Raw genomic sequence first — 13,014 nt, 5'->3', positions numbered from 1 at the left:
CCACTTCAGGATGGGGTCCCCCTCTTCATTTCTCCCCATACATTGATATGCTAACACCGGAGTGATAAAAAAATATAGGGTTAATATCACAAAAAGTCATAAACTAATATACACGTAACAAATTTATCCTAAACTAATTTTTTTACTATTAAAAATCCTATACTTGTACATGTGTGACAAATTTCCTATGTTAGTTTCCATTAAATTGGATTAATACCATGAAAAATTAAAACCATTACGAACATAGGTTAAAACCCCAAATTGATGTATTCGTAAACTACCACATGTCATCAAATTCGGCAATTTGATGGTAGAATTTAATAAAAACTAACGGAGAGTAAATTTGTTATAATTGTATCAATTTGAGATTTTTTGTAGTCAAAAAAATAGTTTACGATAAATTTGTCAAAGATATATAATTTGGGAATTTTGATGGTATTAATTCAAAATTTTAAAAAGTAGCACAAAAGCGGAAAAAAAAAAATGAAAGCTCATCACATAAGAAATCCCAACATAGGGCATGGAATAGGGCGGATGATCATCACGTAAAGAATCCGCATTAGGTTATCCCTAAGTGGAATCCACCAAAATGACAAGGAGTTGAGTTAAATTTTTAAGTCAAGAAAGTAACAAAAACATTCATTAAAACACAAACTTACCCCCAATAAAACCTTAAAGGCGTTTGTTTATATGGACACAACTTGGAACAGCTCTTCAAATACAGGCAAATACTAAGACACCGGCCTGTTATTCCAAGATAAAGATCAGATAAACAAAGGATATATACCAACATTGACTCTTTACTCAAATGACTCTAGAAAGAAAGTGAAATGGTGATGACTCAATAAGTACAAATAATGACTAAAAGACTCTTCTCGGATTTTGCTGAGTAATGGGGGCATAATTTCCTCTGGAAGACTCCATATTTTATGAAACTTGTCTCGTTTGAAATTAGAGACTAGGGCTTTCTATCCATATATTATGAGACCACATTGGAGTACGAAACCATCATCAAATATCATAAGAAAGTGACCATGAAATTCTGTTGGAGTAGATGAACCTAACCTCTAAGCAATATTGCATTAATTGTTGCATAAAGCTTAATTTTCTCGAGATGATCCTTCATCATACTCATTTAGAATCTAGATTTAACCCATATCACCATTTGCGTGAACTGCTTTTAGCCATCCATCTCATTTTGCAGAACTAGCATAGGGTAGATAGGTTTTAAAGTGAGTGTCCACCATACACGCTAGTCATGTATCTAATTCGAAATCAAGTAGAACATAAGATGTGCTAAAGCTTGAGTCCAAAAAGTTCTAAACTTATTACACTTTTGCCAAATTAGTTATACACTTTTAATTTTGCTAATTGAGTTCTAAATCTTTTTAACGTTTGCCAATTGAGTCAATCTAATCAATTTTGATCACAAATCGATAACATGGATGTCAACCATCTTACGTGGCATAACCGACACTAACGTGAATAATTTTTAATAATATTTAAATATTTTTTCAATTTTTATTCTTTTTATTTCTCCCTTTTTCTTCCTCCAGCCAGTCGTTGGACTTGGGTGATGGCTAGCAGCTGGCCAAAGGAAACAACCAGCCTGGGTCGCCCGTGTGAGGATGCTACATCCTGCTTCTGTCTTGCTCATTTCAGGTTCCTACAATCTGCTTCTGTTGAACTGCAAGGATGCCGCATCGCTGCATGAGATACAACCCGCACAACAATCCAATTTGGCTTATTTTATTTTGATCCATTTCATGGGGCAAGGAGACCGCTGACCACGCTACTTTAAGGAGGGGTCCCCCCTCTTCATTTCTACCCATATCTTACTATGCTAACACTAGAGTGGTAAAAAATTTAGGATTAATATCACAAAAATCTTAAACTAGTTTACATATGACAAATTTACTAAAAACTAATTTTTTTATCGAAAAAATCCTAAATCGATAAACCTGTGATTAATTTATTTTAAACTAATTTTTTGACTAACTAAAATCCCAAGACAAATTTACCTTTGTTAGTTTCTATTAAAGTGTGCTATCACAAAAATCCACAAACTAGAACAAATGGAGGTTAAAACCCTAAGTTAAAACACTTGTAAACTGCCATATATCATCTAACTCAGCAACTTGATAATAAAATTTAATGGAAACTAATGAAATGTAAATTTGTCAAGGTATACCATTTTGATGGTTTTGATGACTAAAAAATTAGTTTGAGGTAAATTTGTCAAAGGTATATCAATTTGGGATTTTCATGGTATTAACTCAAAAATTTAAAAGGTAGCATGAAAGCGGAAAAAAAAAATGAAAGCTCATCACATAAGGAATCCCAATATAGGGCGTGGAATAGGGCGGATGATAATCATGTAAAGAATCCGCATTAGGTTACCATTGATTGGAATCCACAAAAATGATACGGAGTCAAGTTAAACTTTTAAGTCAAGAAACTAATTAAAACAATCATTAAAACACAAACTTACCCTTAAGAAAACTTTAGAGGGGTTTATATAGACACAACTTGGAACAACCTTTCAATTACAGACACCAACCTGTCACTTTCCAAGATAAAGATCACGTAAAAAAAGCATACCTACCAACATTGACTCTTGACGCAAATGACTACAGAAACAAAGTAAATGGTTCTGACTCAATACGAACATGTAAAGTAAAAGACTCTTCTCGGTTTTTGCTAAGTAATCGGGGCATAATTTCCTCTGGAAGACTTCATATTCCATGAAACTTGACTCGTTTGAGACTAGAGACCTAAGGCTCTCCATCCATATATTATGAGACCACATTGGAGCAGGAAACCATCATCAAATCTCATAAGAAAAAAATCTGTCGTAATAGATGAACTTAACCTATAAGCAATTTTGCATTAATTGTTGCATAAAGCTTAATTTTGGCTACAAATCAATGATATGGATGTCATCCTATGGCTGCGTTTGGGAACCACTTTGCCAAGTATTTTTGGGGGGCTAAAGGCCTTTGGGCCAAAATGAAGGTGTTTGGGAACTGCTTTGGAAGTCTCATTAAGGTAAAGCTGGCATTTGTAAGGCTAAAAGCCCAAGGCAGGTCTAGGCTACCTTGGGCTTTTAGCATTCTCGGAAGGAAGCCTCATGTCTATTGTTCATCATATTCTTCCCTAGTGGCATGGCTGATCAAAGACGAGCTCGAGAGGCCGGCGAGATCATGGCTGAGGTCCGCGAGGTCGCGGCGACCGCTTGCGAGTCGCGTCGATCGCCCACGAGTCGCGTCGCTATGACCTAGCTTTGGGTCGCGCGACCTTAGGCGTGACCCAGATTTGGGTCGCCGGAGGTCGCACAACCTCACGGCGACCGACGCAACCCAAATCTGGTTGCCGTGAGGTCATGCGACCTCCGGTGGACCTAGATCTAGGTCATTGCGACTCTCGCCGAAGGATTGCCTGACGCGCCGCGACCTTCAACGAGGCCGCACAATCTGGGTCTTGCAACCCTCCGGCGAGGGTCGCGGCAACCAAATTTGGCCGACCTTTTGGTGAGGGTCGGAGCGACCACATTGGTCGCGGCGACACTGGCCGAAGGGTTGTGCAACCCTCGCCGGACTACCTACGTCTGCCAGACGGCTTGCATCGGACTGCCTGCCCTTCGCCAAATCGCCTGCTCCTCGCCGGCAACTACTTGTTCTTAGCCGGCCAACTTTTTTTTTTTTTAATGAATAACAAAAGCCTTTTGCAAATATAATTCTTCCAAACACCATTTTACTCAAAGATACTTTGCAATGAACTTTTACAATACAATTTACCAAACACAATTTGTATTTTGAAAAATGATTTTAACTCAACGACCTTTGCATTTCTCCAAAGATTTTCCTCAAAAGTATTTCCAAACGCACCTTATATGACACGATTGACATTGATGTGAACAATTTTTAATAATGTTTTAACATTTTAACATTTTTTTCAATTTTAACCACCTGTGGTGGCGGCGTAGTTGGTTGAGCACTTGTTCCTTTCGCTAGAGATCCAGTGTTCGACTCACTGTGTCGTCTGCATTGTTGGAAAGAAACCCATGACTTACCCGGCAGGCAAGGGTTGTGGTGACTCTACTTGCTCCAGGGTTTACCTCACTGGCTGCCGGGCTACGGGAGTTCCCAGGTTACCAAAAAAACACATTTTTTTTTCAATTTTTTTCTCTCTTCTTCTTCCTCCAATAAGTCACCTGGCTTGGGTGATGGCTGGCAACTAGCTAAAGGAAACAACCGGGTAAGGTCACCCTCATTGGTCCCTAAATTGGGCAACCCATTAGAAGGAAGAGGAAAAAAATAAATTAAAATTAAAAAATTAAAAAATAAGATATTATTAAAAATTGTGTACATGTCATTAAAGATTTTCAGCCAAAATTAGTTGGATTAGCTCAAACACGAAAAGGTTTCCAACTCAATTTATAAAATTAATAGGTTTAAAATTGAATTGACAAAAATACAATAAATTTTAGAGATTTTAGATCATTTTCTCAATTATGTATCTAATTCGAAACCGTGTAGGATAGAAGAGGTGCCAAAGATTGATGATAGCCTCCTTAACACTGCCTTGTACTCCCGTTCAAGACCTAGGAATATGCTTCCAACCAAATCTTTCCGGCTTCGGGGTATTGCCGAGTCATGCATGCGCAATGCCATACGAGTCTCCAAACGAGAGACCAAAGTGATCTGTCGGAACCCTTAGATGACATTGCTTTGGATTCCCTTCCCAAGGCAATGTCTAGCTAATAGGAATCACAAGTTTAGCATAAAGGATAATATTTTGGAAGAGTTACTTCAAATCGGAATGAAAAATGATTTCAATAACTTGAGTCCGTCCGAAGATGACCAAATGGAGTATCACAGGGAGGCCACCAGCGGTTACATGCGACAGCTGGGATCCACCTGAAACTTCCACTCCATTTAGTCAGCTTCACGAATCTCATAACGACAGAGAATCATCGTGGTTGCCATTTTGAAATTTTCCTAGATGTATGCATTTATTGATACAAGCATCTAATGGAGACTAAAGCGGCTGTCTGAATTGGTTAATGCTAGTAGGGGTGAGCATGGTCTAAGTTGAGCCGGTTCACCCCCTAACCTTAGGATCAACTCGCACAGTATTGATTCTTAATTTTTGGGACTAAAAACCGATCCTATTGAGCTTGGAACCAATGACTAGACCAACCTAGTAGTTTTGCTCCAATTCCAAGATCAATTCGGGACCAACCAATAATTTTTTTCTTTTATTTTTTGTAGTCTTTGAAAAAATGATCGAGGAGCAAACCGACCCAATGGATTCGATCCAGCTCCAGGGTCAACCCGAGACCATCCAATAGTTTTTTATTTTATTTTTTGTACTCCTTTAAAAGACAATCAAGGACTAGACTAATTCGATGGATTCAGTAACAAGCGAGATCAGTTAAGAGAGGCAAGTGGCGTTAAGTGGGGTGAGTGTCGAGTATAGTGAGCATCGAGTGTTGAGTGGGGAGTAACAAGCCACGAGAACATCGAGCGACAAGCGGCACAAATGATCCAAAGCAAGTAAGGCGAGTGGCGAGCGGAGAAGTTAAGAGGACAAATAAGATAGAAAAGAACGAGTACTAAAGGAGGATGCCGTGAGAAGTTGTTTACACCATTTTGGACGCCGCGAGGACTTCTAACAAAAACACTTTCCTCATTTGTAAATTATGACTATTAATGATGTAAAAAACATTAAAAATCTAAGTTATTAAAGAATAATGTAAAATTACTTAAACTCCTCACTAAGAAGTTGTCTAATATTGTTGACGCCATTTATTTTATGATTTCTATATAAAAAATTATAAATAAAATTATATATATAGTCAAGGTTGGTTCGAGTTAGACCGAACCTAAACTCCTAAGACCAAGAACCAACTCGCACAATGTTGATTCAGGAATCCTAGGACCAAGGACTGACCCAATCTTCCTAGGAATCGGACCAAGACCGATAGGGTTGGGCCAATCTAGGGTTAGCTCAAGGTCGACCCTAAACTGATGCTCATCCCTAAATGCTGGCTTTTAGTCTCATCTTCCCGTCCCTTTCCTAGTTTCTTCCTTTTCCAAATCTTTCTTATGGTACACTCCGTCTACCAATATGGTACTCCTTTTTCATTTAACAATAACTCAACATTCAACATGAAAAGGACGAAATTCTCACATACTCTAGGTACTTGATGACCAAATTTCATGTATGACTAGCAAAAATTAATACGAGTTTTCATCTGTCGAGATAGTAAATTGCATAGACATCACAAGCACTACAGAGGAATTAATCAACAGAGGAAACTATCTATTGAAGATTAGTAAAGACAAAATTTGGGGAATCAGAGAAATGCAGAGATTATCACCACTCATAATTGAGTTTCTTCGCTTCTTCCGTGACCACCATCATGAGCTCCATATTAGACACCTTCAGTGCTTCCAGATACATCTTTCAGAAAATATCATCTGACCAGTCCAGTCCAATTATGTCCACAAGAAATAAGGAGACGCTGAATCATCATTCAACTTTCGGGAGATACTTATGACCTGCAAAAGTTATACGCTATGGCAAAACAGAACTTTCCAAATGATTAATATATCGCTATAACAAGTTTATATGAACATAAAGTATATGTATAAAACTGGAAATGAGTAACTGGAAGTCTCTTCAAGGGCAACGGATATGCTAATAATGACTTTATAAGAAGTAATGTCAAATGTATAGATGTACCTCCTTCCATAAGGGAATGGCAATTTGCCGCTCCTATAACATTGCTTCCAAGGACAGGCCTTGCTTCAGGGCCACAGGAGAATTTCTAGGAGACATTACCCACTCAGTTGAATGGTGGAAAACCTCTCAAGTCCCTGTTAACACTTTGGCTTGGCCAACAAAAGAATCCCTATTCATCATACACCCATGGAGAGATATGGCGAGGAAATTGATTCCCTAGGAGGCCTTTTCCTCCCATTCGTGAATCAAGCAATTCCAGTTGTCTTTGAATCCACGGAGGATCGTCTGAGCACAGCCACAGTGTTTCACCTGTATCCTTGTGCTTAAAATCAGGTTGCCTTGGGTTAACCTTGCTAGTCCTGTTATCCCACCATTCATATGGATTGGCAAAAAAGATCTGCCACAATTGCAGGCGATCTTTGCGCTTCTCAGATAAAGATCCTATATTCGTAATCGAAGATAGGTCAGTGCACAAATGAATAGAGAAGTACAATGTCAACTGACAATAACAAAGAACTCTCAATTCTGAAAGTATAAACTGTTTGGTCAGACATATTGGCTGAGCTTAATACAATTACTGTTCACCAAAAAAAAAAAAAAACTGTTTGGTCAGACACTTTATGATGTGGTTTATTGAGTAGGCCAGCATGATAATGTTATAAGCCCCAGTTAAAATGAGCAACTACTATTTCCCAGACCCAAATCCAAACCAGAGGATTAAAAAGTTGCTAAGGCCCCAGCTAAATCAAGTTAGAATTTCTATTTCCCAGACCCAGTTCCAATCCAGAGGGTAAGAAACTGAGAAATCTGTGAACAAACAACTCCAATAGCAGAAATTAGTAACAATCCCCCAAGACAGAAAAACTGCCCATTGTCAATTGCAGAACTGATATTTGGTGCAGATAAAAGTTTCATATATAAGATGTTCAGTACCCAGTTTCCTCAGTAATCAAGCAAGTCAGGTCCATACATTCGTTACTGAAGCCCAAAAATCAGGATATTTTGCTTACACTGTACCAACAAAAGCTAAATCGCTGCAGAACATTCTACTCACCTTTTGTCCTGGCCAAATTAATAATCCCTCAAAACCAGAACTTGACCTTTGATCCACCATAAAAGAAAGTATCAAACAAAAAGTAGAGAGACATTACTTAACCTGATTTCGATTCTGCAGATGTGGGTAAACATTGGTCTCTACAAGTTTGAGCAACATAGTTCCACTCTTTCACAATTACCTATAGAAAGCAGACAAAAAGGACAGTTTTATTAGTCAAACATGCTCTCTCAAAACGACCTTCTGCTGCTAGTCCTAATGTGTCTGTGCAAAAGCAAAAGACTCCAAAGGTTTTCTATGATGACATCATAAATAAGAACGAGCATGTGAAATGATAGAGAAATGCCAGGAATCATGCATGTTTCTATCTGTTGTCCCTTAAATTGCAGAAATACTTAAGCTAAACCATTAGAATCAAACCATTATTCCACTCAAGAAGTAAGAACTTGAAAGAACCCTCTTTCTTGTCCCTCCATGTTCTGATATCTAGCTTCACATTATTAACGTGATAATCCAAAAGCATCGATCATCAACCAACAAATTGGTCACAGAATGTCATCATACTTTGAATAGCTACCTCATAATAAGTTCTCATTTGTCCACCCTCCGAAGCCTTCTCGTAGCTCCCTAATTGACCTGAAACATAAACGAAATCCTCTGGCCTCAAATGCTTCCACGATATCTCAGCCATCTCGTCCCACATCTTCAGCGATATCCTGTTCACAAACCGCACACAAACTTCAAGCTCTTCGGTGACAACGCTTTGTAATTCACCAGTAACAAGAGGGTGAAAACCGGACACGCAGAGGAATGATAAAAGGTAAGATGAATTACGACCAATCAACGACCTATCCTAGGATTCTACGCAAAACCTCGGCAACGCAATGATCTGGGTCAACACCGAATCAAACAACCGCAACCTTCTCACCTAAACCCGCGCCCCGAATCGCGAGGCTTGTGCACGCGGAGCACCGTGAAGACGCCGAACCGGCCGTCGCTCGTCGAGACCCGCCGCGGCGGGAAAAGGACCGACCCGATGAAGCTCCCGGAGTTCGCCAGCTGCTCTTGCCATCGGATGGTGGTCGGCCTCTGGAACCGGAGGGCGTGCCGGTACACGGCGCTCCCGGCGCCGGGCTCGCCTTCCCGCGGCCCGGGGCCAGCGGCGGAGGGCGAGGGCGGCGGCGGCGGCGGCGGAGGGGAGGGAGGGGCGAGGCGGCGGGTCCGGAACGGCGCGGTGTTGCGCATGAAGGTTCTGAGACGGTACGTCGTCATCAGAGAGGGGGGAAAATGAAATGGGAATCAGCGTACGTCAAAAATAGGGGTTGGGTCAAGGGAAGGTTTCAGGGGCCGATCGAGAGAATTTTGAAAGGGCGGTCTTGTCAAAAATGGAGTGTTCGTTTGAAGAAGACGGCAGTTGAAGTTGAGCTTGTAGACGGTCGGAGACTGGGAGGGTTGCTTGCTAGGGAGGCATTAGACGGCTTGATCAGGTCGGATTTCGACGGATCAAAAAATTACTCATTTGATTTATATTTACCCATTCTTATGAAATATAATTTTATCAATACATTACCCAATTCAACTTGATTTTAATTCACACTCATTCCAATTTGGGCTCCAAATCTTAACAATTTGCGGAGGAAATATCATAGTAAAAGTGTGCTTGTTTCACGAAAAACTTATAATTGAAAAGATATTTAAAAAAAATCGATTTTATTGTTTATAAAAATAAATAGATGAAAATAATTTTATATGTGAAATTGCTTAGACATAAATTATCATCAATGGTAAAAAAACAATTTTCATTAACTATTTTTTTGAGCGATATAACCAATTAGTTTTTTTTTTTTTTTTTTTTAAATTCTCAAAACAAATGGATCTTAAAAAAATAATTAGGTTTCGCTTGTTTCGCGGAAACATTTCTAGAAATTTTTTTCTAGGAAGCCATTTTTCAGGAAAATGCCAATATTTTCCAATGTTCGGTCAATTTTCATCATTTGATAGGAAAAATATAATTTAATTTTCTTAAATAGATGCTATTCAGGCCCTAATAACATGTGCATGGCTAGCGAAGAACTAGATTTGGGCACTAGAGTATCTGTGTCACATCACAACGAAGCTCGACCCTAGTGTTGGGGTTTGGGGCATGATACCTTGGTCTTGGGTCTGACCTCGATGGACTTGAGCAAGGGCATTAGGTTCTCGGGCCTACCTTGATAGACCCACACATGATCTTCATGGATCCAAACATGGCCTTTGTGGACCCGGCTTGAATGTTAGGGATTTGAGCTTGAGTATTAAGATCCCGCGCTCGACCTTAGTGGACTCGAGCATTAGGACTTTACCACAACCTCGGCCTAGGTACCAAGGTCATGAGGATGGGCACTGGGGTCACTTGTCTAACCTCGTTGGATGCAAGCTCAAGTACTGAAGATCTAATCAGGAATGCCGAGGACCTTAGAACTAGCGTTGGGGTTTCTATGCCTCGCTAATAGCTAATTATATTTTGGAAACCGATTTCCTATTTTCCTTGAATTTAAATATATGTTTTTGGATAATTAAGAAATATTTTTTGTTGACTTATTTTTTAAGCGAACCAAATGCCGTAAAATGTTTTTCTAGATAATATTGTTTGTGAAACAAACGGGGTTTAAGGGAAAAAATTTTTTAGAGCGTTGATAATTAGATTTAACCTCAAAAATTTATGTCAACGTGGCCAAATTTACTTTGTGGTTATTTAGAACTCACGACTTTTGGAATTTGACGGAGCAAAATGTAAGCGGCCCTGATCCTATAGATCCTCACTTGAATCAACATTCCAAATCTACATATTGCAGAAAAAACAACACTACAAGAGTCATAACTTTTGTGCAACACTCACTTCGTTAGAACTAGAACTTTCACCTAGAGGTGGGGTGAATAGGTAAATATGCAGAATTTAAAGAAAATTGAAACTAATATTGCAATTGGACAACGTTTGGGGATAAAGCGTGCAATGCTCAGATCTTACCGGTGTGCAATAATCTATCACAAGAAACAATTGAGAGTATAAGGGATAGAAAAATGCACAAAACAAGTTTATAGTGATTTGGCTTTAACAAGCCTATGTCCACTTTTCGATGCTGATGATTAATTGGCTTGATTCCACTAGATGAATATGTCAAAGGTTATAAGAACTAAGTACTCCCGACTCAAGTAAATGTGATTGATTCTTCTGATTTCACGCTCTAACAACCTCTAAAAAATTATAGCTTTGAGCTCACAAAGACGAACTTGCAAATACAAGGATTTCTCTGAACTTTGGAATCAAAGACTTCGGAAAACTCTCTTGGTCTCTCCAGCTTCACGACGTCCTTTTAAACTCCTCATTGTCTAAGTTGACCATTGGACATAGCCTCAAATGATCATTCATCCAATCAACCCATTGGGCCTTAACGTTCTTGGAAAATCTTTGCTTCAAGACTTCTCGAGAATGGAGACTCCCTTAGATTATGCTGCCCATATTATGATCATCAACTTTCCTTCTAGGTCAATCAATATATATAAGGCAAGGAATTTGCGCTAATCCACTAGTCATTGGATGAGGGTTCTATGTCAGAAAGATATCCTTATATCGATCTATTGCTAGAGAAACCATGAAGCAATCACATGCATGGAACGTTTTTCCTCACTAACCCATCACACGACTCCTAGCATGCCTTATGATTCCCAATTATAAACCCTACTCTAATACCAAAAACTACAATGACCCCAACTTCATCTCTAGGGCTTTTAGCAAAAAGTTATTTTCGCAATATCCCAAGCTCATCGCCGTCTCAATTCTTTTTATCTTGTTAATAAATACATGTGGAAGCGTGAGTGGACAAACAAAATCCTCAGACAAACAATGACTGGAAGATTGGGACATACATAACACAAAACACATTACTTTATATTACAATTGTACATTTACAAATCCCTTTTCTACGGATCATTTTTCCTTTTTACGTCACACTACAAGTTTTCACATAGGCTGGGGAAATTCTTATCTCCTCTAACATGACTGCAGCTTCCAAAACTCCATGCCTACAAGATTGAAAGATGAGGGAGTGAGTTTTGAGAACTTAGCAAGTAAATTTTCTAGTTCTCTACTAGGAAAGTATCTCATCATTGAAGCCTGGCGAGTACAACACTCGCAAACAATGTCAACGACATATTAGTAGCAAATTACTTACTATGCCTTGACTAAATACATTATGTCCATGCAAAACTACTATCGACTTAACAATGAGCACATCAACATATCATGATTATGCACAACCGGCACTCATAAAATGATTCTTTTATTGTTGTTCTAGCTTGACTAAGCTCTCCCAGCTCGACTAGGGCTTTCAATTTTTTGCTGGGCTTCTTGATTCAACTAGGGTATCTTAGCTCAACCAAAGCTTCTCAAGGCTAGCTTCCCGAGGCCTTTGAGTTCAAAACCCAAGCATCTTGGCTCAATGAGGACATCATATTCAATGAATGAGGTATCATCGACAGCGCTATGTGACGATGAACGTTTTTTTCTCTTTAAGTGCACACACAAGGGCCTTACACAAGTCGATTATTATCTTTTCTCCTTAGCCAACTCATACATGGCCCGAAGGTAAGCTTATTCATATGTGTGTGTCATGAATCCTAGTATTGCACTATAAAACATATTAGGAACAATCCTTGATCTAATCGAACACTTAGTATCGATCCCTACACCAAACAAGACTTGGAACGGCATGCCTCAATACTGATCCAAGACCTCGAGGCTTGGTTACACTTCGCTTCATGAAGAATCTAAGCTCGACAGACCTCAGCTTCGACCCCGCGTGAATATACTTCATGCCATGAATGATCTTTGGTTTGTGACTTGCTTCAAATGCCAAACACAATGTCCCCGGACCAATCAAGACATAAAACCGACACACTTTAGTTCCTTATCAAGACCTCGTGGGCATGGGTGCCCCATACCAATCAAGACTTAAAACTGGCACACCTTAATATCGATTCAAGACCCTACGGCCTTGGGTGGTCCCTACTTCGAACAAGACTTAGAATTGGCACGCCTTAAATGCCAATCCGAGGCTTTATGGCTTGGCAACCTTGCCTTGCGTTGAACTCAACCCAAGCGAACTTTGGCATCATTTCGAGCATGAGCAACTCAAGCACACATTCATGCACAAACATGAGCAAAACTATAC

At 39.4% G+C, this 13,014-nt stretch overlaps 1 protein-coding gene across 2 annotated transcripts; it reads right to left on the bottom strand.

Annotated features, from left to right (window-relative positions):
- Positions 1–6,174: 6,174 nt before the first annotated feature.
- Positions 6,175–9,155, bottom strand: LOC104449353 (protein OSB1, mitochondrial). Of its 2 annotated transcripts, XR_726533.3 has the most exons (5): positions 8,733–9,155; positions 8,382–8,520; positions 7,907–7,985; positions 6,751–7,191; positions 6,175–6,566 (listed from the first exon to the last, which is right to left on the bottom strand). XR_726533.3 is itself a non-coding variant. In XM_039312123.1 (4 exons), the coding sequence occupies exons 1-4, from the start codon at positions 9,074–9,076 to the stop codon at positions 6,920–6,922; spliced, it is 834 nt and encodes a 277-aa protein (XP_039168057.1). In that variant the 5' UTR covers positions 9,077–9,155; the 3' UTR covers positions 6,175–6,919. The 2 variants fall into 2 exon arrangements, 1 of the variants encoding a protein (XP_039168057.1); XM_039312123.1 differs by having other exon boundaries at positions 6,175–7,191.
- Between the last annotated feature and the right edge of the window lie 3,859 nt (positions 9,156–13,014).

This window comes from Eucalyptus grandis, chromosome 5 (genome assembly GCF_016545825.1).
Source record: "Eucalyptus grandis isolate ANBG69807.140 chromosome 5, ASM1654582v1, whole genome shotgun sequence".
NCBI classification, from domain to species: domain Eukaryota; kingdom Viridiplantae; phylum Streptophyta; class Magnoliopsida; order Myrtales; family Myrtaceae; genus Eucalyptus; species Eucalyptus grandis.
The sequence above is the reverse complement of the archived record's forward strand: the minus strand, read 5'-3'. Positions and strand labels throughout refer to the sequence as shown.